The sequence below is a fragment of the Octopus sinensis genome, linkage group LG4, assembly GCF_006345805.1.
Source record: "Octopus sinensis linkage group LG4, ASM634580v1, whole genome shotgun sequence".
Classification (NCBI taxonomy): Eukaryota; Metazoa; Mollusca; class Cephalopoda; order Octopoda; family Octopodidae; genus Octopus; species Octopus sinensis.
Window position 1 is genome coordinate 119,630,928 of NC_043000.1, and position 21,829 is coordinate 119,652,756.

The 21,829-nt window shown below is 36.9% G+C and overlaps 1 protein-coding gene across 1 annotated transcript in view; it reads left to right on the plus strand.

The window, feature by feature from the left end:
• The window catches only part of LOC115210623 (polyribonucleotide nucleotidyltransferase 1, mitochondrial-like), a 578,459-nt gene that overhangs the window by 20,814 nt on the left and 535,816 nt on the right, over positions 1-21,829 (plus strand). Inside the window, exons 6-7 of the mRNA XM_029779226.2 lie at positions 4,265-4,328; positions 15,678-15,725. Coding sequence (XP_029635086.2) covers positions 4,265-4,328; positions 15,678-15,725 — 112 coding nt within the window. The remainder of the gene's footprint in view (positions 1-4,264; positions 4,329-15,677; positions 15,726-21,829) is intronic.

A 21,829-nucleotide genomic window follows, 5' to 3' on the forward strand; every position in this document is an offset into this window, starting at 1 on the left:
TTTTGAGCTGCATGGTCAGGGCCGGATTCAAACCCATCGAGGCCCTAAGGACTTAAAAGATTTTGGTGCCCCCATAGAAGATTATGTAATTCAAAATATAAACAATAACAAACCATAAAATAAGTTTTTATTTTTCTAAACGAAACAAAACAATAAGAGGGAAAATAATGTTTATTTTTGTATATTTCCACTTTATTTCTATTTGAAAAGTTTCCTCCTACTTTTTTGAATTGCAAAGTCTTTGATCAGATCCCCAGAATTAATCTTAGGCAACACATCTGCGTCTATACTCAGTAGAGATTTTATAGTTATAGATAAAAGCATCCCGAATATTATTTTAGTAAGTTTAAAGTGATTTCTTTTGTGCCGTAAACTATTTACTATTTCTGTGGTGCTCCCTCCTTCCCTTGATGCCCTAAGCACGAGCTTATTTTGCTTAATGGGGACCTCAATTGTGCTGGAAGCATGAAAAAAGTGTCCAGTGTATGCTGTGATGACTGGACCCTGGTGCAGCTCTCTGGCTGGCCAGCTCCAGTCAAACTGTCCTACCCATGCCAGTATGGAAACTGGTTGTTAAATGATGGTGATGATATGTATAGGTATGTGTTAGCATAGGCATAAGAGTGGCTGTGTGGTAAGTAGCTTGCTTACAAACCACATGGTTCCGAGTTCAGTGCCACTGCGTAGCACCTTGGGCAAGTGTCTTCTACTTTAGCCTCGGGCCGACCAAAGTCTTGTGAGTGGATTTGATAGATGGAAACTGAAAGAAGCCTGTCGTATATATGCATATATATATATGTGTGTCTGTGTTTGTACCCCCAACATTGCTTGACAACCGATGCTAGTGTGTTTACGTCCCTGTAACTTAGCAGTTCGACAAAAGAGACCGATAGAATAAGTACTAGGCTTACAAAGAATAAGTCCTGGGATCGATTTCCTCAACTAAAGGTGGTGCTCTAGCATTGCCACAGTCAAATGACTGAAACAAGTAAAAGAGTGTGTGCGTGTGCGGTCATTTCAGTCTCTAGACTAGGTGGTGTTTTGTGGTCTTGAGTAAAGTGCTTTATCTCATGTTGTTATGTGTTCACTTCAACACCTGATGCATGGTACACTGAGCGCCTATTCAGACATTGTTGATTTGATGGAGAGAGTAAGCAAATGTGCGGCACAAACATTTGATCACTATAAACAAATCATTTATATAGTTCATTCGGCAAAAGCTGAATGCTCATGTTTCATCTTCAACAGGAGTATCCATCATATATATATATCAACTTCTACGCTGGAGTAAGAACAGCATGTTCTTTGTCTATCTCCTTAACTTCTTGGAGAATTTAGGTATAATTATACTAATGTGTCCATCTTTTCTAATTTAATTAAATTCCATGTCTTTGTGCAGCTGAAGATTGCTCTGCATTTTAAATTGATGTAATGATTGCATTGATGTAATAGTTGCATGAAACTATTGTACTGCATTACCTCTGGATATCCTTGTTGCTTGTTTTGATTTTAATCATCTTATTTTGAAATTGTATGGATAATACCGTACTAAATTCTGGTGCCTCAACTTAAGTACTATATTCATCTGAATCTAAATTTTTGGTATATATATATATATATATATATATATATATACACTTGTAGAACCATTTAGCATTGTCATTATCTTTCTGAAGGGGGTCATATTCTGCGTGTCAAAAGAGGTTACTAAAAAATTGGTCTCAAGAAGGGCTTCCTGTCATAAAACACTACCGCAAAAGATCACATCCAATCCATGCCTCCTTAGGAAAGCAAAAAAAAAAAAAAATTAATAAAAGAAGTTACACCATTTATATAACCCAAATTACAAAGATAAACAACAATTAATTAATGCAGGTGAAAGAAATATAAACAAGAACTTCACCTTGAGAAGTATTTTGAAGTGCCTATGTCTAACGGGTTTTTCAACTAAGGGAAGTGAAGTATTGATTTTTGTGGAAGGAAAATCAAATCTGATTTGAATGCAACAGAAGAAGATGTTACATAAGGACAATATAATGAAAGAATGATGTGATAAAGCGAGAGAGAGAGAGAATGGTAGGGGAACAGGTGGAGAAAGAAAGTCAGCAGGTTTTCATAACAGATTTTAGATAATTTTTCCAATTTTTTCATATTCAATAATTAATTGCTTTCATAGCTGTGCTGGTAGCTTGCATATTGTTGTTCTTGCATGGTGTGTGTCTGGTTTATGCAATGCATAACCTACAAAGTGGAATCAGTGCTACTTAACGATGTCTGCTAATGATCCTCTGCTTGTGTATGATCTTAATTATCCTTTGTAGACAACTTCGATAGAATACATCCAGCAACTCTGTGTACAACCTCTGTGCCATTTTGTATCTTTCCAACAATAGTCTTGAAGAATAGTTTTGTCCAGAGATGTTGTTTGACCAATTACCTGAGTTAATCAAAAAAAGCTTGCAATAGTGGAGTAAAAATCCTTCAACCTTAAAGTAAAAATGGAAAATACAGACATACATTTTCTATCATTATCATCATCATCGTTTAATGTCCATTTTCCATGCCGGCATGGGTTGGACAGTTTGACTGGGGTCTGGGAAACCAGGAGGCTGCACCAGGCTCCAATCTGATCTGGCAGTGTTTCTACAGCTGGATGCTCTTCCAAGAGTGTAGTGGGTGCTTTTTACGTAGCATTGGCACAGGGGCCTGGGGATCTGGCATCAACTACAATCGAATGGTGCTTTTTACCTGCCACCAGCATGGAAGCCAGTCAAAGCGGCACTATATATATATATATATATATATACTGGCTGAAGCTTTGAAGTAATTGTCAACAACATTCCTGATTAAGAATAAACTTGCTGTCTACAAAAGTGTAGAATAATCCCTCAGAGTATAGAGTAACCCTTGCTCTTTACGTAGCACCAGTACCCTTCTTGGGCAAGCATTACCAAAGTGACACATATATATATAGATTGTTAACCACTACACACTTTTTTCTCTCCTTGTTTTTTTTTTCTGTATCCCTTTCTGTAGAAGAGCGTAGGCTCGAAACTTAAAAGACTTTTTCTATTCCTGAGCATTATACTAATACATCTGTTTGTTTTGTACACCACCTGTCTTCGTCTTTTGTTTTTTTCATAAACTCTCCCTATATATATATCACTTGTTTGGAAGTAAGTGAGGGTTGATGACAAGAAGGGCATCTGTTGTAGGAAGTCAGCTTGAATAAAAATTCTGTTTGACCCACACAAGCAGGGAAACGTAATATGAAATAATGATGATATATCATTATCATTTAACATCTATTGCCCATGCTAGTATGGGTCAGATGATTTGATCAGAGCTGGCAAGCTGCAAGGCTGCAACAGACTCCAGTCTGATTTGGCATGGTTTGTACAGCTGGATGTCTTTCCTAATGCCAACCACTCAGAGTTTATGATTTGTCTGCTTTCCTACTTACTAATATACACATACATCAACCAAATCAAAATAGATGAACATCAATGGAATTTGTATCCTTGTGGTACCAGTGGTACCATAAGAAAACCATCCGAACGGGACCGTAGCCAGTACCGCATTGACTGGCCTCCGTGCTGTGGGCACGTAACAAACACCATCCGATTGTGGCCATTCGCCAGCCTCGTCTGGCACCTGTGTCGGTGGCACATAAGAAAACACCGAAAACACCATCCGAGCGTGGCCGTCTGCCAGCCTCGTCTGGCACCTGTGTCGGTGGCACATAAAAAACACCATCCGAGCGTGGCCGTCTGCCAGCCTCGTCTGGCACCTGTGTCGGTGGCACATAAAAAACACCATCCGAGCGTGGCCGTCTGGCACCTGTGTCGGTGGCACATAAAAAACACCATCCGAGCGTGGCCGTCTGCCAGCCTTGTCTGGCACCTGTGTCGGTGGCATATAAAAAACACCATCCGAGCGTGGCCGTCTGCCAGCCTCGTCTGGCACCTGTGTCGGTGGCACATAAATTCACCCACTACACTCTTGGAGTTGTTGGCGTTAGGAAGGCCATCCAGCTGTAGAAACACTGCCAGATCTGACTGGCCTGGTGCAGCCTTCGGGCTTGCCAGACCCCAGTTGAACTGTCCAACCCATGCTAGCATGGAAAGCTGACGTTAAACGATGATGATGATGATACATACATAGACAGATACACATACAGTCATGCATGTATACATTTATTGCCAAAATCATTCTTGTTTTAATCACCGATATATCATATCTTTTTTGTTTCCTTTCATTCTAGCTGATGTGTAATTTGCTGTCAGTTGATGGTGATAACAATCCTGATGTCCTTAGCATTAATGCAGGTAAGATTCTGTTTTATTTTAATTACCGTAAATCCTTGAGTATAGTTCGCCCTTGAGTATAATACGCTGGGGAATTTTAGGGATCTGTACCTCTGAAAAACCTAAACCTTGTGTATAATACGCACCCCTTCTCTAACTTGAGTCAAGGAGGTCTATGTAACGTCCTTGGTTTGTAAAAATGTATATGGTAACGTCCTTTATTATTATTGTATACATAACATAACACAAACGTGCAGCTTTTTTGTGCATTTTGTTTGCAGAAAATAAAGAAATAACAGTAATAACGTTTAATAAATGTTGCTTACTGCAAGTTATGGATGATTCTTTTATGACTTCATTGATTTCAGGCTTAGCTTAAGGTATTTTCGCGCCCGACATCACGAAATGCGTCTGAATAAACATTTCTGGACAGCAAATAGAGACTCGGACATTGCTTAGAAAATATTTTTCCTTTTTAACCTCTTATAAAGTATGCACTGGGGATTTTGACCATTAAATTTTGGGGAAAAAATGCGGATTATACTCGAGGATTTACAGTATTCAACTTAATTATGTGCCATGTTGTTGTTGCTACTTAGCTCTAGACCTGTCTCATGTCAGACTTATTTCTAGTATGATGAGGGACAAAGTAGAATCTCACTTGTTGGTTTGCTGTGTGTGCTCTGTACAGGAGCATAACAATAGTTACTTAACCCTTTCATTACCAACCCAGCTAAAACCGGCTCTGGTTCTAGTATAAATGTTTTCTTTTCATAAGTTTTCAATTAAAATCTTACACCAAATCTTAGTCACAATTTATGTTCTTAACACTAGCTTAATGATAACTAAGTTATTTTACTAAAGTCTTTGTTATATTTAAAACTAGCAATATCGCCCGGCGTTGCTCGGGTTTGTAAGGGAAATAACCATATAAGCATTTTTAGAGAGTTATAGCCAAAAAATAGCAAAAAATGCATTAAAAATGGGGAAAAAAAATAGCAAAAAATGCGTTAAAAATGGAAGAAAAATGATGGTAAATTTTTTTTTAAATCATTGACTCGTCGTAGACATTTTTAGAGAGTTACTTCCCTTATATAATAGTGAAAAAATGCATTAAAATGGAAAAAAATGATGGTAAATTTTTTTTTAAATCGTAGACTCATCGTAGACGTGCGCTAATACCCAGAAGGGCTTGATATGAATCACGACTATAAGATACCCGGTTTTGGTTAAACTGCACTGCAAAATGTGGGAGTAGTTAGGAATCTAAATTGTAGGAGACAGACACACAACTTCACTTTTATATATAAAGATAATTGAAAGAAACACAGAGCATCTCAAAATAAATACGGTAGCGAAAGAGTTAATAAAATAAGTTCCACCACAACAGTGGGAAGGAAGGACATCCATCTTTGAATGAACATTCCAACCTCAGTGTCTTGAGAAATGGATGCGACATAGTATATAGATTTATTTCCTTAAAAAAGGCTCAGACATGACTGTGTGGTTAAGAAGATTATTTCATGTCATCTTGGGTTCTGACCCACTCCACAGCACCATAGGCAAGTGTGTTCTAAAGCCCCAGGGTAACCAAAGCCTTGTGAGTGGATATTGTAGATGAAAACTGAAAGAAGCCTGTCATATATATATATATATATATATATATATATATTATAATGGTGTGGATATTGGTGGTTGTGTCTGGTTATCAATCATTTAGTTGCGAGGTGTAGATAGAATGCTATAATTAATATGAGGCGTAAACATAACACCAGAAGAAATATACACTTGTAACGGTGTTCGACATGTACGTTGAAGATACCAGCATTTCACTAACATCACCGTTATAATACGGTTTAAACAGGATAAGAAAATGTGTTTTCATAGCAAGGTGAAAGTGAAATTAGGAAGTCATGTTATTTCGTTTTTTCATCCAGGGTTGACTGTATTCTCTTGTGGACAAAAGCTTGAGTATTACTTCATAAGGTGTATACAAATAAATCTTTAGCTAATTCATTTCCCTTGTAATAATACAATGAGAGTTTGTACAGATAAATATCAAGAGAAGGACTGGATTTAACACCAAAGCCAAAATATTTACAATTAATTTATCTCCACATAATAATGATAGGAAAAATTGCAGTATTTATCATAAAGAAGAAAAAACATGTTTTGAAAGAATCTGTCATGAGAAAGACGACAGGAAAAATTTTCTTATCTGGTTTCTTAAAATTACTCTAAAAAAAAATGGTTTAGAAAGGTATGACATAAAGTCATGAAGGATGAACAATGCAAAATAGCATTGCCAGAATGAGTGACAAGGTCCCGTACAGCAAATCAAGGTTCACTGAATAATTTCCCCAAAATCAGGGTTTTTATAACTGCTGTAAGCTTGATTCTAAGAACCTTTCTTCATGGAAAAGAAACTTTTCATGAAGATTAGAATTGACGTATGGGCAGTAAAATTGACCAATGAAAAAGCCTGAGACATTTATAAACAAAAGATAGCCAACATGACTATCACGTCATGCTGCTGCTAAAATCTTAACTATTACATCAAGTCCCTCATCAGAAAAATTGTTAAAGTTTTTGAAAAAAGGGCAATAATAATATAATATATATATATATATATATATATATATATAATGGTGTGGATATTGGTGGTTGTGTCTGGTTATCAATCATTTAGTTGCGAGGTGTAGATAGAATGCTATAATTAATATGAGGCGTAAACATAACACCAGAAGAAATATACACTTGTAACGGTGTTCGACATGTACGTTGAAGATACCAGCATTTCACTAACATCACCGTTATAATACGGTTTAAACAGGATAAGAAAATGTGTTTTCATAGCAAGGTGAAAGTGAAATTAGGAAGTCATGTTTATCTTAAGAATGTTATTTCGTTTTTTCATCCAGGGTTGACTGTATTCTCTTGTGGACAAAAGCTTGAGTATTACTTCATAAGGTGTATACAAATAAATCTTTAGCTAATTCATTTTCCTTGTAATAATACAATGAGAGTTTGTACAGATAAATATCAAGAGAAGGACTGGATTTAACACCAAAGCCAAAATATTTACAATTAATTCATCTCCACATAATAATGATAGGAAAAATTGCAGTATTTATCATAAAGAAGAAAAAACATGTTTTGAAAGAATCTGTCATGAGAAAGACGACAGGAAAAATTTTCTTATCTGGTTTCTTAAAATTACTCTAAAAAAAAATGGTTTAGAAAGGTATGACATAAAGTCATGAAGGATGAACAATGCAAAATAGCATTGCCAGAATGAGTGACAAGGTCCCGTACAGCAAATCAAGGTTCACTGAATAATTTCCCCAAAATCAGGGTTTTTATAACTGCTGTAAGCTTGATTCTAAGAACCTTTCTTCATGGAAAAGAAACTTTTCATGAAGATTAGAATTGACGTATGGGCAGTAAAATTGACCAATGAAAAAGCCTGAGACATTTATAAACAAAAGATAGCCAACATGACTATCACGTCATGCTGCTGCTAAAATCTTAACTATTACATCAAGTCCCTCATCAGAAAAATTGTTAAAGTTTTTGAAAAAAGGGCAATAATAATAATAATAATAATATATATATATATATATATATATATAGACACACACATCAAAACAATCTCAACAAAAACTGGGAAAAGCAATTGACCAAATCATGTAAATTAAAAATTTGGAAAAAAATACAAATGTTTCAATACTTAAAACAACAAACAACCATGAAATATGGCTTTACAGAAAAGTACAGTGTTCATGGAATGTTCAGCACAACTTCTCAAAAATGTTCAATCTAGTCTCTTGGGAAAACAAAAAATTTACAAAGTATCTCTTTTTTTTTTTAAAAAGACAAAATCCAGGAAATGTTAAAATCCATCAGGAAGTACAAAATTTAGCAAATTCAGAAAGTCTCTTTGGAAAATGTACAATCCTGCCACTTTTTGTCTTTTTCCTGTTGTTATTGCTGTTTCATAATTGATTTTTTTTTTGTGTTATTTTCTTGTGAGGTGTTCTTTTCAAAGTTATTTTCAAATGTTTAGCTTGATTGTAAATGAATCAAATGTTTAGCTTGAATGAAATGAAGAATGGTCAAAATAAGCCTTTTTAACTCTATCTAAACTGATATAGGCACAGGAGTGGCTCTGTGGTAAGTAGCTTGCTTACCAACCACATGGTTCTGGGCTCAGTCCCACTGCATGGCACCTTGGACAAGTGTCTTTTACTATGGCCTTGGGCTGACCAAAGCCTTGTGAGTGGATTTGGTAGAGGGAAACTGAAAAAAAGCCTGTCGTATATATGTATATACATGTGTGTGTGTTTGTGTGTCCGTGTTTGTCCCCCCAACATTGCTTGAAAACCGATGCTGGTGTGTCTATGTCTCCGTAACTTAGCAGTTTGGCAAAAGAGACCAATAGAATACGTACTAGGCCTACAAAGAATAAGTCCTGGGGTCAATTTGCTCAACTAAAGGCTGTGCTCCAGCATGCCCACAGTCAAATGACTGAAACAAGTGAAAGAGTGAATAGTAAAGAGAGTTTAATTTTTTCCATGAATATCTAAAATTATAGTTTTGTCTTTGACTGACAAAACTTTGAAAGGTCCAGTCTATTTATAATGCAGTGAATGATGACCGGCATCATTACGTACATATATATGAGTCCAAGATTTAATATCAGCAGATACAAAACTTTTAATGCTATACATAGTTTGAAATATTTTCCCCGAAAGAAACTGTTTCTTCAAACATTTGACCGGGCAAAGTTAAAGGAGTTCCGTTGAAAAGTTCAGCTGGTGAAAATTTGCAAATTTTCCTTAATAGTATTCCTGATTTCCAATAATATAACAGGTAAAGCTTCTAACCAACTGTTAGAATCAGAATAAATTCGTAATGCTACTTTTAACTAACAATGGAATCTCTCTATCTTTCCGTTGGATTGTGGGTGATAAGTAGAGGTTCGAATTCTTTGAATGCCCAACAGTTTATTAAATTCTGCAAAGAGCGTAGATTCAAATTGTCTTCCATGATCTGTCATTATGGTTTTTGGAATTCCATATCATAAAATTCTATTACTGAATATAGTTTTGGTTATTGTCACTGCAGATGTGTCTTTGATTGGAAAAACTTCAGGCCAATGTGAAAAACGATCAATGAATGCTAACAAATAACCATTACTCTTTACAGGAGGTAATGGTCCAAGTATGTCCATATGACTGTGTTGAAATCTAGCATCAGGGTTCGCAAAAGCCCCTAATGGTGCTTTAATATTCCAATTCACTTTTGCTTTTTGACATTGTATACAAGACTGAACCCAAGAATGAATATTCCTATTCATTCCAGGCCAGACAATTCGATTTGATATCAATTTCAGTGATGCAGCAATACCAGGATGTGATAAGTTTTGTAAGGTAGATAAAACAACTTTTCTATGCTGTTCAGGCACAAATGGTCGAGAAAATCCTGTAGAAATATCACACCAGATATGTGATTTACTAGAATGAATTGGCAATAACTTGAATTTCAAAACAGTTGAACTGGAATCTTTATACTGAGAGAATTCCTTATCTGTTGTTTGATCTTCAGACATTTCTTCTAAATCAGTCATACACAAAGAATGCAATGCATGAACATTAATGCGAGAAAGAGCACCAGCTGAAGAATTTTTAACACCCTTGGTATACTTTATATCCACAGTATACTGTGAAATATAATCAAGGTGTCTGACTCTTGGAGAATATTTTGCAGAAGAATTTCTAAATGCATGTGTCAATGGTTTATGATCAGTAGATAAGGTGAAATAACCTACCTTCAAGAAGATGCCTGAAGTATTTGATTGACAAATAAACCATCAGCAGTTCTCTGCCAAAAATGCTGTTTTGTCTTTGCTGCCTTGAATTTTTTTGTAAAGAATGATAGAGATTGCCAAGAACCACAATTAATTTTTGTAAAACTCCACCAATTCCAATATCGGAAGCATCAACTATCAGTGATAATTTTGCTTCAGGAACCAGGTGGGTTAAGAGTGTTTTTTCACAAAGTGTTTCTTTTAATGCAATGAAATGCTTCTAACACTTTCTGTTCTAAAGTAACTGCTTTATTTTTATTTTTCCTATTTTTCAACAATTCCTTTAAAGGAAATAAACTTTCTGTGCAGTTAGTTATAAATCTTCTATAGAAATTAATAAGTCCTACGAACTCACGAAGCTTTCTTAAAGAGTTAGGTACTGGAAATTTGTTAATAACTTCAACCTTGTCTGGAAGATGTCAGATTCCATCTTTATCAATAAGATGACCGAAAAAAGAGATGGTATGTTCACCGAAAACACTTTACGATGCTTTAAATGATTTCCATGAACTTCTTCTAAAGGACTGGCAATGAGAAGGTCGTCTATATATTTGAATACAAAAGGTAAATCTCTGGTTACTTTGTCTATAAGCCTTTGAAAGGTATTGGCAGCATTCATTAATCCAAAAGGCATGCAAAGGAATTCATATAGCCCAAATGGAGTTGTAATGACAGTTTTTGGTATATCCTTCTCTTCAACAGGAATCTGATTATAAGCTCTAAGTCAATCTTTGAAAAAATATTACAACCATTTAATGATGCTGAAAGATCATGGATATGAGGAACTGGATATTTATCAGGCTGTATTTTGGCATTAAGCTGGTGAAAATCACCACAAGGACACCAATCAGTCTTATTTTTTTCAACCAGAACTAAAGGTGTAGGCCAATTATTACGAGAAGGACAAATTATTCTGAGGTCCAACATGTGATAAAATTTGGCCTGTGCAATCTTTAATTTTTCTGTAGATAGTCTAATTTATCATAACATAATAGTTATAGGAAAAATTGGAGTATTTATCATAAAGAAGAAAAAACATGTCTTGAAAGAATCTGTTATGAGAAAGACGACAGGAAAAATTTTCTTATCTGGTTGCTCAAAATTATTCTAAAGAAGGAAATGGTTTAGAAAGGTATGACATAAGGTCATGAAGGATGAATAATGCAAAATAGCATTGCCAGAATGAGTGACAAGGTCCAGTGTGGCAAACTGCATAATTTCCCAAAAATCAGGGTTTTTATAACTGCCATTAATCTGATTCTAGGAACCTTTCTTCATGGTAAAGAAATTTTTTTATGAAGATTAGAAATCGAAATCAAATTCAATGACTGGCATCCGTGCTAGTGGAGCGCTAAGAGCACCATCTGAGCGTGATCGTTGCCAGAGCAGCTTACTGGCTTCCATGCTGGTGGCACATAAAAAGCACCATTTGAGCAGGATCGTTACCAGCATCTTACTGGCACTTAACATTATTTACATTTGACATATATTTGCCCTCATCTTGTTTGTTGTTAACACGTTTTGGCTGATATACCCCACCAGCCTTCCTCATGTGTCTTGGGGAAATTTCAAACCTGGGTTCTCATTCCTAAGGTATTTTTCAATGTTATCATCATTACCACCACCACCACCACCACTATTATTATTATTATTATGGTCACTGCCTGGAATTGAACTCGGAATCTTGGGGTTAGTAGCCCGTGCTCTTAACCACTAGGCCATATGCCTGTGGGTACCGCAAATGTAAATAATGTACATAATTCCTCATCTCTTAAATATAGAAGTGTATTAACTTAGTTATCATTCAGCAAGTGTTAGGAACATTAATTGTGACTAAGGTTTGGTGGCAGATTTTAATTCAAAACTTATGAAAACAAGACATTTGTACTACAGAGCCAGAGGTGGTTTCAGACAGGCTGGTAATGATAGGGTTAAGAATTATTTCTCTGTTATATATTTTAACCCTTTCATTACTGAATTTCTTTTGAGATGCTCTGTGTTTCTTTCAATTAATTTTAAATATAACAAAGAATTTAGTAAAATAACTTAGTCACAATTTGTGTTAGGAACACAAATTGTGACTAAGGTTTGGTGGCAGATTTTAATTCAAAACTTATGAAAACAAGACATTTGTACTCAGAGCCATAGCCGAGTTGGTAACGAAAGGGTTAACCAAGAAAAATATAAAAATTCTAAGAAATTAATGACAGCATTTACTGGTGAAAAAAACCTGCTGACCCACCTAATGTGTCATCTGCTGATGAACATAGTGTTTTCCAGTTGCATGAAGTGATGCAATCAGCTGCTGCTGCACGTATGGGAGGCAGCAGTGCATTTCTTATGAAGACTTCATTTCCTTGTTGTTGACAGTTTCTTGTTCATCCATCAAGCAGAACTGTGTGGTAGTCCATAATACCAGTCTATTGATATATAGACGCGTTGTGTTCTTGAGCAAAACACTTCATTTCACGTTGCTCCAGTCCACTCAGCTGGCAAAAATGAGTAACGCTGTGATGGACTGGCATCCCATCCAGCTGGGGAACACGCCATTGAAACCGGGAAACCAGGCTCATGAGCCTGGCTAGGCTTTAAAAAGGGCACATTTATCTGTGGAGGCACATGGCCTAGTGGTTAGAGCAACGGAGTCGCGGTCGAGGAATCGTGGGCTCGAATCTCAGACTGGCCGTTGTGTGTGTTTATGAGCGAAACACCTAAGCTCCATGCGGCTCCGGCAGAAGATAATGGCGAACCTCTGTTGACTCTCTCGCTATAACTTTCTCTCACTCTTTCCTCCTGCATCTTGCAGCTCACCTGCAACGGACAGGCGTCCCGTCCAGGTGGGGAACCTATACGCCAAGGAAACCGGGAAACCGGCCCTTATGAGCCAAGCGTGGCTCGAGAAGGAACAAACAACAACATGGGTTGGACAGTTTGACAGGAACTGGCATGCTGGAGAGCTGCATCAAGCTCCAGTCGTCTGTTTTGGCATGGGTTTTTAGAGCTGGGTGCCCTTCCTAATGCCAACCACTTTACAGAGTGTACTGGGTGCTTTCTATGTGGCACTGGCATGAGTGCTCTTCATATTGCACTTGCACGAGTGCTTTATTCTGTGGTGCCAGCACAGGTGCTTATTACATGATATAGACACGTTGTGTTCTTGAATTACAGCAGTGCTAATTAGGTACAGAACTAACTTAAATGAAATGTAGTCTTGGTGCCTGTCAAGTGAGTGCTTTTTATGTGGTACCACTCTATTGATATATATGTATATATTTCTTTACTACCCACAAGGGGCTAAACACAGAGGGGACAAACAAGGACAGACAAAGGGATTAAGTTGATTATATCGACCCCAGTGTGTAACTGGTACTTAATTTATCGACCCCGAAAGGATGAAAGGCAAAGTCGACCTCGGCAGAATTTGAACTCAGAACGTAACGGCAGACAAAATACTGCTAAGCATTTCGCCCGACGCACTAATGTTTCTGCCAGCTCGCCGCCCTGTATATCTATTGATATATATGTATATGTATATCAATATATCCAACCGATACAGACACATTCATGCCCGTTTCCATAGTAACAAGCGAAACATGAAAGCTCTTTTGTGTGCGAGAAAGCCCGTGTTGACAAATATTTTCCACTCATTAAGGTGGTTGTGAGATGTGCTAAAAATAGCAGCCAAATAGGCCTTAAATCATGCACCAAAAAATGTTTTTGTTTTACTTTTGGACAATTGCATGAATTCCTGTAGAAACATATTTGCAAAATTTTTACTGAAAATACCAAAAATTAAAAAGTTATCAGGAGTTAAATGGTGTGCATAGAGCAGAATTTGATTTGTTTATAATTGTCATTTGATTTGTTTATAATTAACACATGTTGTCATGTACAAAATGACAACTTCCATATCCTGTTTCCTGACTGGGTAGAAATGATCAAACTTTAAACCTCTATGACTTTTTAAAACCGTTTTTCTTCAAAAATTGAAATAACTCAGGCTGATCAAAGCCTTGTGTGTGGATTTGGTAGACGGAAACTGAAAGAAGCCTATCATATATATATATTGTGTGTGTGTGTGTATGTTTGTATGTCTGTGTTTGTCCCCCCAACATTGCTTGGCAACTGATGCTGGTGTGTTTACGTCACCGTCAATTAGTGGTTCGGCAAAAGAGACCAATAGAATAAGTACTAGGCTTACAAAGAATATATCCTGGGGTTGATTTGCTTGACTAAAGGTGGTGCTCCAGCATGGCCACAGTCAAATGACTGAAACAAATAAAAGAGTAAAAGAATATAAAAATTGAATGATGATGGTGTATATTAAGCTGTTGTTTAGAATCCATCTGAAAAGGATTTATCAAGAAATGAAAAAAAATCCATTTTTGTCTGTTTGAAATCTGGAATTATCGCTAATGTTAATCTATAAAAATAAATGGCAAGTTTGTGTGCTTGTGAATTTGTTACTGTAATTCCTCCGAGACTATCCAACAGACGTTGACGAAACTTGACACATGTGTGGGGCTTATGCCCATGTGGTCACTTATGCAATTTGAATTTTAAAAAAATCGATTTTTAATCACCATTGATTTTTCAAAAATTGTAAAATTTTGGCATTTTTCGCACTAGCCATCTTGACACCAATTTCACAAAAAATGCTTCATGTGTATAAACAGACAGTTTATTAAATTATTTAGCATTTGCTCATTCTTCATTTCAATACGAATTGTTTTGATTTGCTAAAACTTATTTCAATTCGCTGTTTTAATTCCCCAGAATTTCAGGTTTTGATTAGGTAAGACCATTTCAAGCAAAATTTAGGCATTTTGCGCACTAGCCATCATGACATCAATTTGACAAAATCTGCCCCAAAGCTTAAAATTTTGCCCTTTTACGCACATGCACAAAAATGAAAACAACATGGGTACACTACCAGGCTCTCTTTACTCTTTTACTTGTTTCAGTTATTTGACTGCGGCCATGTTGGAGCACCGCCTTTAGTTGAGCAAATCGACCCCAGGACTTATTCTTTGTAAGCCTAGTACTTATTCTATCGGTCTCTTTTGCTGAACCACTAAGTTACGTGGATGTAAACACACCACCATCAGTTGTCAAGCAATGTTGGGGGGGACAAACACAGACACACAAACATATACACACACATATATATATGTACATATATACGATGGGCTTCCTTCAGTTTCCGTCTACCAAATCCCGAGGCTATAGTAGAAGACACTTGCCCAAGGTGCCAAGCTGTTAGAATGAACTTGGAACCATGTGGTTGGTAAGCAAGCTACTTACCACACAGCCACTCCTGCACCTGCTCGTTTTTTCATCAAATTGGTCCTACCCATTAATATAAATTTGAATTTTTTGAAAAATGCCGAAACTTGATGAAAAATGTTTCAGGGCTATCAACAAACATTTTATTAACGGTAATTTTTTACCAGGTACCTCTGCTAGTTGATTTAAAAAAAAATTTTCATTCAATTTTACAGCTTCTGCAGCTTTGAGTCTTTCAAGTATTCCATGGAATGGACCAGTTGGTAAGTTCTTAAAGATTAACTTCATTCATTCCACCACTCCATTTTGTAAGACGTACCATATTCTATCATGCATAAGGAACCCACGTGTATAAGGAAACCCCTAATTTTTTGGGGCTTAATATTTAGCAAAAAGGTTTTGTAAGGGATTATAATACTATCCATGTTTAAGAAACCCCCACATTTTTTAAACATAATTTTTGACAAAAACAGGTTCCTTATACATGTTAAAATATGGTAAATTTCAGAAATCTGAGTGATAACACATCTAGCCCTTTTGTGGCCCCTGTTGCAGTTAAATTTTAAAATGATGAAGAATTTAGTAAAAAAAGAAATTGTCATCATAACACCTGCTAGAATGTTCTCAAATCACTTTAAAACAAGAAGCTTGTATCATAGAAACAGGGACATTCTGAAGCAGGTTTGTTTCAGAAGGGCTAAAGAATTTTAAAAAAGGTTTTTATTGTTTAGAAGCAAGCGTTGCTATATGGAAGCTTTCTTTTCAACCACATGGTTTCAGGTTCAGTCCTACTGTGCAGCTAGAATCCATCAAACAGAGGTGGTTTCAGCCAGGTTGGTATCGAAAGGGTTAAGTCTACTACTCAACAACAGGTACAGTTTTGATCTATGTAATCTTACATACATGGCCCAGATTAACCAAGATTGGCTTCTGTGCCAGTGGCACGTAAAAAGCACCAACCAATCGTGGCCGTTGCCAGCCTTGCCTGGCACCTAAAAAGCACCCACTACACTCATGGAGTGGTTGGCGTTAGGAAGGTCATCCAACTGTAGAAACACTGCCAGATCAGACTGGAGCCTGGTGCAGCCTCCTGGCTTCACAGACCCTGGTCGAACCGTCCAACTCATGCTAGCATGGAAAACGGACATTAAACGTTGATGATGATGATGATAGTTGAAGCTACTTACCCAAGGTGCTGCACATTGGTCAAAACTAGAACAATATGTTTGTGAAACAGAATTATTACCCATACATGTAAAAGCACCCAGTATACTCTGTAAAGTGGTTGGGCATTCAGCCATAGAAACCATGCAAAATCAGATGGAACCTGGTGCAACTCCCCAGCTTGACAGCTCTTGCCAAACTGTTGTACCCATGCCAACATGGACACCAGATATTAAATGATGATGATAATAGACTTGCCTACTCCATGTAATCTGTGTGTGTGTTTATATAAACACACAAAAAGTTAGAGAGAGAGAAAGAGAGACTGTATATGAGAAGGTCGTCACAACTTTCTGTACTCTGTATCTTTCCTGCTATACTGTACCCTGGGTTTAGCCACTCCACTGGTGTTAATAATTTATGTTATGGGGATATATATTGAGCATGTAACACCATTCTTTGTATTTTCTACTCAACACTGAAGAAGTGATTTAATAAGATTATATCATGTTCCAACAAGCAATTATGTAATCCTAGCAGTTAATTTGCTGAAATGCGTGCATGTTTTATAAACTATAAAACACCATATATGTTTTTTTGTATTTTATTAATTTTACACACACTGACCTGTGTGTATACACACACATATATTTTAAGCTGAAAACTTCTCTAACTGTTTCTATGAATTTCACATTCCTGATTTCTGGGGAGCTGTGAATTTTGGAGAAAATAAGACCAATATATACAGTTTCTTACTTAAATAAAAAAGTCACAAAAATATTTGAAAGGTTTGGGTGCATAATAGATTTTCGTTTTGTGCATATGAGCAAAAAAAAAAAAAATGAAATTTTTCTGTCTTCATCTGATGAAAAAAATGTATGTAGTCAGTGTGAAAAAAAATATTTTAAAAACTACATAAAGATATAAATTTATAAAATTATGTCTTCTTGTTCTATTCATGCTTTGGTTCTTTTCTCCTTACAGACCCTTACATCTGCCTCTACTCACACATTCCTTTACACAGATGCACGCTCAATGAATAATTAAAACCCATTCGAATGTCAGACTTATAGAAAGATGCCTGCATATTAAAAACATGAAAGTTACATTAGCGTGATGGACCAATGAACTAAGTTGGATGGGTGGTAGATAAAAGAAAGTGGAAATAGCAGATGAATCTTAGATGGGGGGAAAAAAAATAAATAAAGAACTTATATAGATGATAAAAAGGTGATGTATATGATTAAGAAAAAAAAGTTCTTTATCTGATGAAAAAATATATATGACAAAAATATGATACAAAAATTTATAAATTCATGCCACACACCAATAGTTCAAGACAGGAGTAGAAAATAAGAACCGTCTCGGGCATAATCTTAGGTGTTAAGAACAATGCTGTTAAGGAGTTCATCAAGGTACTCTCTCACTGGTTTCCTAGTACACTACAGTATTAGAAAATCTTTAAGGGGGGACCATATCAGAATGAATTACAGCAGTGCTAATTAGGTACAGAACTAACTTAAATGAAATGTAGTCTGGGTTTGTTCCAGGACCTGGGACCACAGATGCCTTCTTGGTGTGGGTAACTACTGTAAAATTTAGTAGTATTTATTAATTGAGGATGGAGGGATAGGTTGCGAGAGCTTCAAGACATATAGAGTTGTTATCAGTGAGCCTCAGCAGTGCACTCAATGAGGAATTCAGCATATAGATAGGTGTCCGCCAAGGCTCAGTTCTCAACCCTGTTTTGTTCATGATAGTTCTGTAAGCCATAACATAGAAGTTTCAAATTGTTTGTCCATGGGTGCTCCTGTATATTGATGCCTTAATTCTCCTGTATGTTGATGGTTTAATTCTCTTGTATTCATTCCTGTGACAGAATGTGCACTAATACAAAATAGTTGCTGCCGTAGTATGAATCTGTGTTATTGGACCTACCACATGTTAGTTTTATCAGCCATACTCTTCCGTACTGGCTAAGGGCATGGAAGAGAATATTAATTTTGGAGTTCTCCTTCTAGATTGACTACTGTAGCTACAGAGCTCAATCTACACTCAGAAAAATCTGTTTAAACCAAGGGTGGGAAAACCCCATTCTATTGTGCTTGCAGGCTGATATACTCGTATGTACAAAATACAATAAATTTTTCAATTGTAAAATTTATACAATATTCATATGCCTATTTGCAACACAGGTTGTGTTTCCACTCGAGTTTGACTGTTTTAAGTCAATATGACTTAAAACGGTTAGATTCAAACAGAAATCGTCCAGTAATTGCCATTTGAATGGAAATTTTGTTTTCACTATAAAACACATATTGCTATCTTAGTACCCACCGCCTTGAGACCCAACTACACTCTAGCTGAAAAATATAGAATACCTCATAAGTAATATAAATGTCCTAAATTCAGTGGCGGCGTTAATGAAGATGTTACACGTTCATTTAATGCATTAAACTTATCTTTATTAATGTATATTGAATTGTGGCTGTGTGGTAAGTAGCTAGCTTACCAACTACATGATTCCGGGTTCAGTTCCACTGTGTGGTACCTTGGGCAAGTGGCTTCTATAGCCTCGGGTCGACCAAAGCCTTTTGAGTGGATTTGGTAGACAGAAACTGAAAGAAGCCCATTGTATATATGTATATGTGTATATGTATGTGTGTGTATATGTTTGTGTCTGTGTTTGTTGCCCACCACCATTGGTCAACAACCAATGCTAGTGTGTTATGTCGCTGTAACTTAGCAGTTCGGCAAAAAGAGACTGATAAAATAAGTACTAGGCTTACAAAAAATATGTCCTGGAGTCGATTTGCTCAATTAAAGGCAGTGCTCCAGCATGGCCACAGTCAAATGACTGAAACAAGTAAAAGAGTAAAGAGAGATATAAGAGTTAGAACTTGTGGTCTGCCTGTGGACCTTTCTCATTGGAAATTTTTGCCCACTGCACTAAAAAGTTTCCCCAACTCTGATTTAAACCATAGACAGGACCTTGGTAAATACTACCATCCCAGATTGGAATGGGCCTGGGGGTAATGGTAATTAAGGGGTGATTGCATGCTCCGCACAATTCCAAAACTCCTGGACTGGAGTCTCATCACCGGATGCAGCTTAATGTCAGATACAGGACAAAATTCTTGTGTAAAAGTGCCTGTGTGGTACCACATAAAAGCACCCAGCACATTTTGTTAAAGTGGTTGGCGTTAGGAAGGTCATCCAACCATAGAAACCATGCCAAGTCTGACTGGTGTCTGGTGTAGCTCCCCAGTTTGCAAGCCCTGGTCAAACTGTTCAACCCATACCAGCATGGACAATGGCCATTAAATGATGATGGTTATACTGATGACTTAATTTCTCAGCTGAATCAAAGAGTTACAGGAAATCTAAATGTAAAAATGTAAAGTTGAATTTCTTTAAAGTTTATTTATATTATTTACATTTGACGGATATTTGTCCTCATCTTGTTTGTTGTTAACACAACGTTTCGGCTGATATAACCTCCAGCCTTCATCAAGTGTCTTGGGGAAATTTTGAACCTGGGTTCTCATTCCTAAGGTATTTTTCATTATTATTATTATTATTATATTATTATTATTATTATTATTATTATTCAGGTCACTGCCTGGAATCAAACTCAGAATCTTGGGGTTAGTAGCCTGCGCTCTTAACCACTATGCCATATGACATAGTGGTTAAATATAGAACTGTCCTTTAAAGTTTGTTTTGCAAAGTTGGAAATTTTAGTTATCATCATCTTTTAACGTCCGTTTTCCATGCTGGCATGGGTTGGACAGTTCAACTGGGGTCTGGGAAGCCAGGAGGCTGCACCAGGCACCAGTCTGATCTGGCGATGTTTCTACAGCTGGATACCCTTCCTAATGCCAACCACTCTGAAAGTGTAGTGGGTGCTTTTTATGTGCCACCGGCACAAGGGCGAGAGGGAGCTAGCATCGACCAGGATTGGATGGTGCTTTTTACGTGTCACCGGTATGGGAGCCAGTCAAGGTGGTGCTGGCATGAGCCACATTTGAATGGTGCTTTTTATGTGCCACTGGCACAGAAACCAGTCGGGGCAAGGAGGCTGGCATTGACCACATTCAGATGGTGTTTTTTATATGCCACCAGCACGGGGACCACAACTACAATTTCCATTTGATTGTGATTTTGATTTCATTTTGAAGTTGATGTACTTGACTCAACAGGTCTCCTCAAGTATGGCATGTCGCCCCATGATCCAAGGTTACTTTTTGAGATGGCTGGTTATGTGACACTGGTGTAGGTTACAGCTATAGTAAAAAAAAAGAAAAACAAAACAGGGATACTAATAATGAACATTTGCAGTGTTCAATATACAGTAAGGGACACAGAAGGAACTGTATAAACAGTAACAAAATGAATTGTCAGCTTGTTGTGTTGTGTTCAAGCTTTCTTGTGGATATATTCTGGAGTAAACAGAAAATCCTTCAATTAGGTGTTTGTGACCAAATCAACTCGTTTCCACTCCTGTTGTCACCACTTTATGGAGTTGTTATGCAATAAAGAAATAAGAATCGTTAGCATGTCGGGCGAAATAATTAGCGGTATTTTGTCTGCTGTTACGTTCTGAGTTCAAATTCCGCCGAGGTCGACTTTGCCGTTCATCCTTTCAGGGTTGATAAATTAAGTACCAGTTACGCACAGGGGTCGATGTAATTGACAATTCCATTGTCTGTCCTTGTTTGTCCCCTCTGTGTTTAGCACCTTGTGGGTAATAAAGAAATAGGTATTTCGTCTGCCGTTACGTTCTGAGTTCAAATTCCACCTTTCATCCTTTCGGGGTCGATAAATTAAGTACCAGTTACGCACAGGGGTCGATGTAATTGACTTAATCCCTTTGTCTGTCCTTGTTTGTTCCCTTTATGTTTAGCCCCTTGTGGGCAATAAAGAAATAAGAATGAAGGTGTTAGATTCATAAGCCTCAGTTCTATTGCTGGTGTTGTGCTGTACCTTGGGCAAGTCACTCAAATTTTTTCTCTCTCTTTTTCCTTCTTACCTGGCAGAATACGTAAGCCAAAAATATGGGGTGGGGGATAAAATCACTGACTTTATGCTGGTGTGCTGAATTGATTGGTAATTATTGTGGCTTTATGGCTGATAGTGTTGTGATCAAATCCTTTTGAATAGGAATGGTGTGACCAGGAGAGAGAGAGAGAAAATGAACATT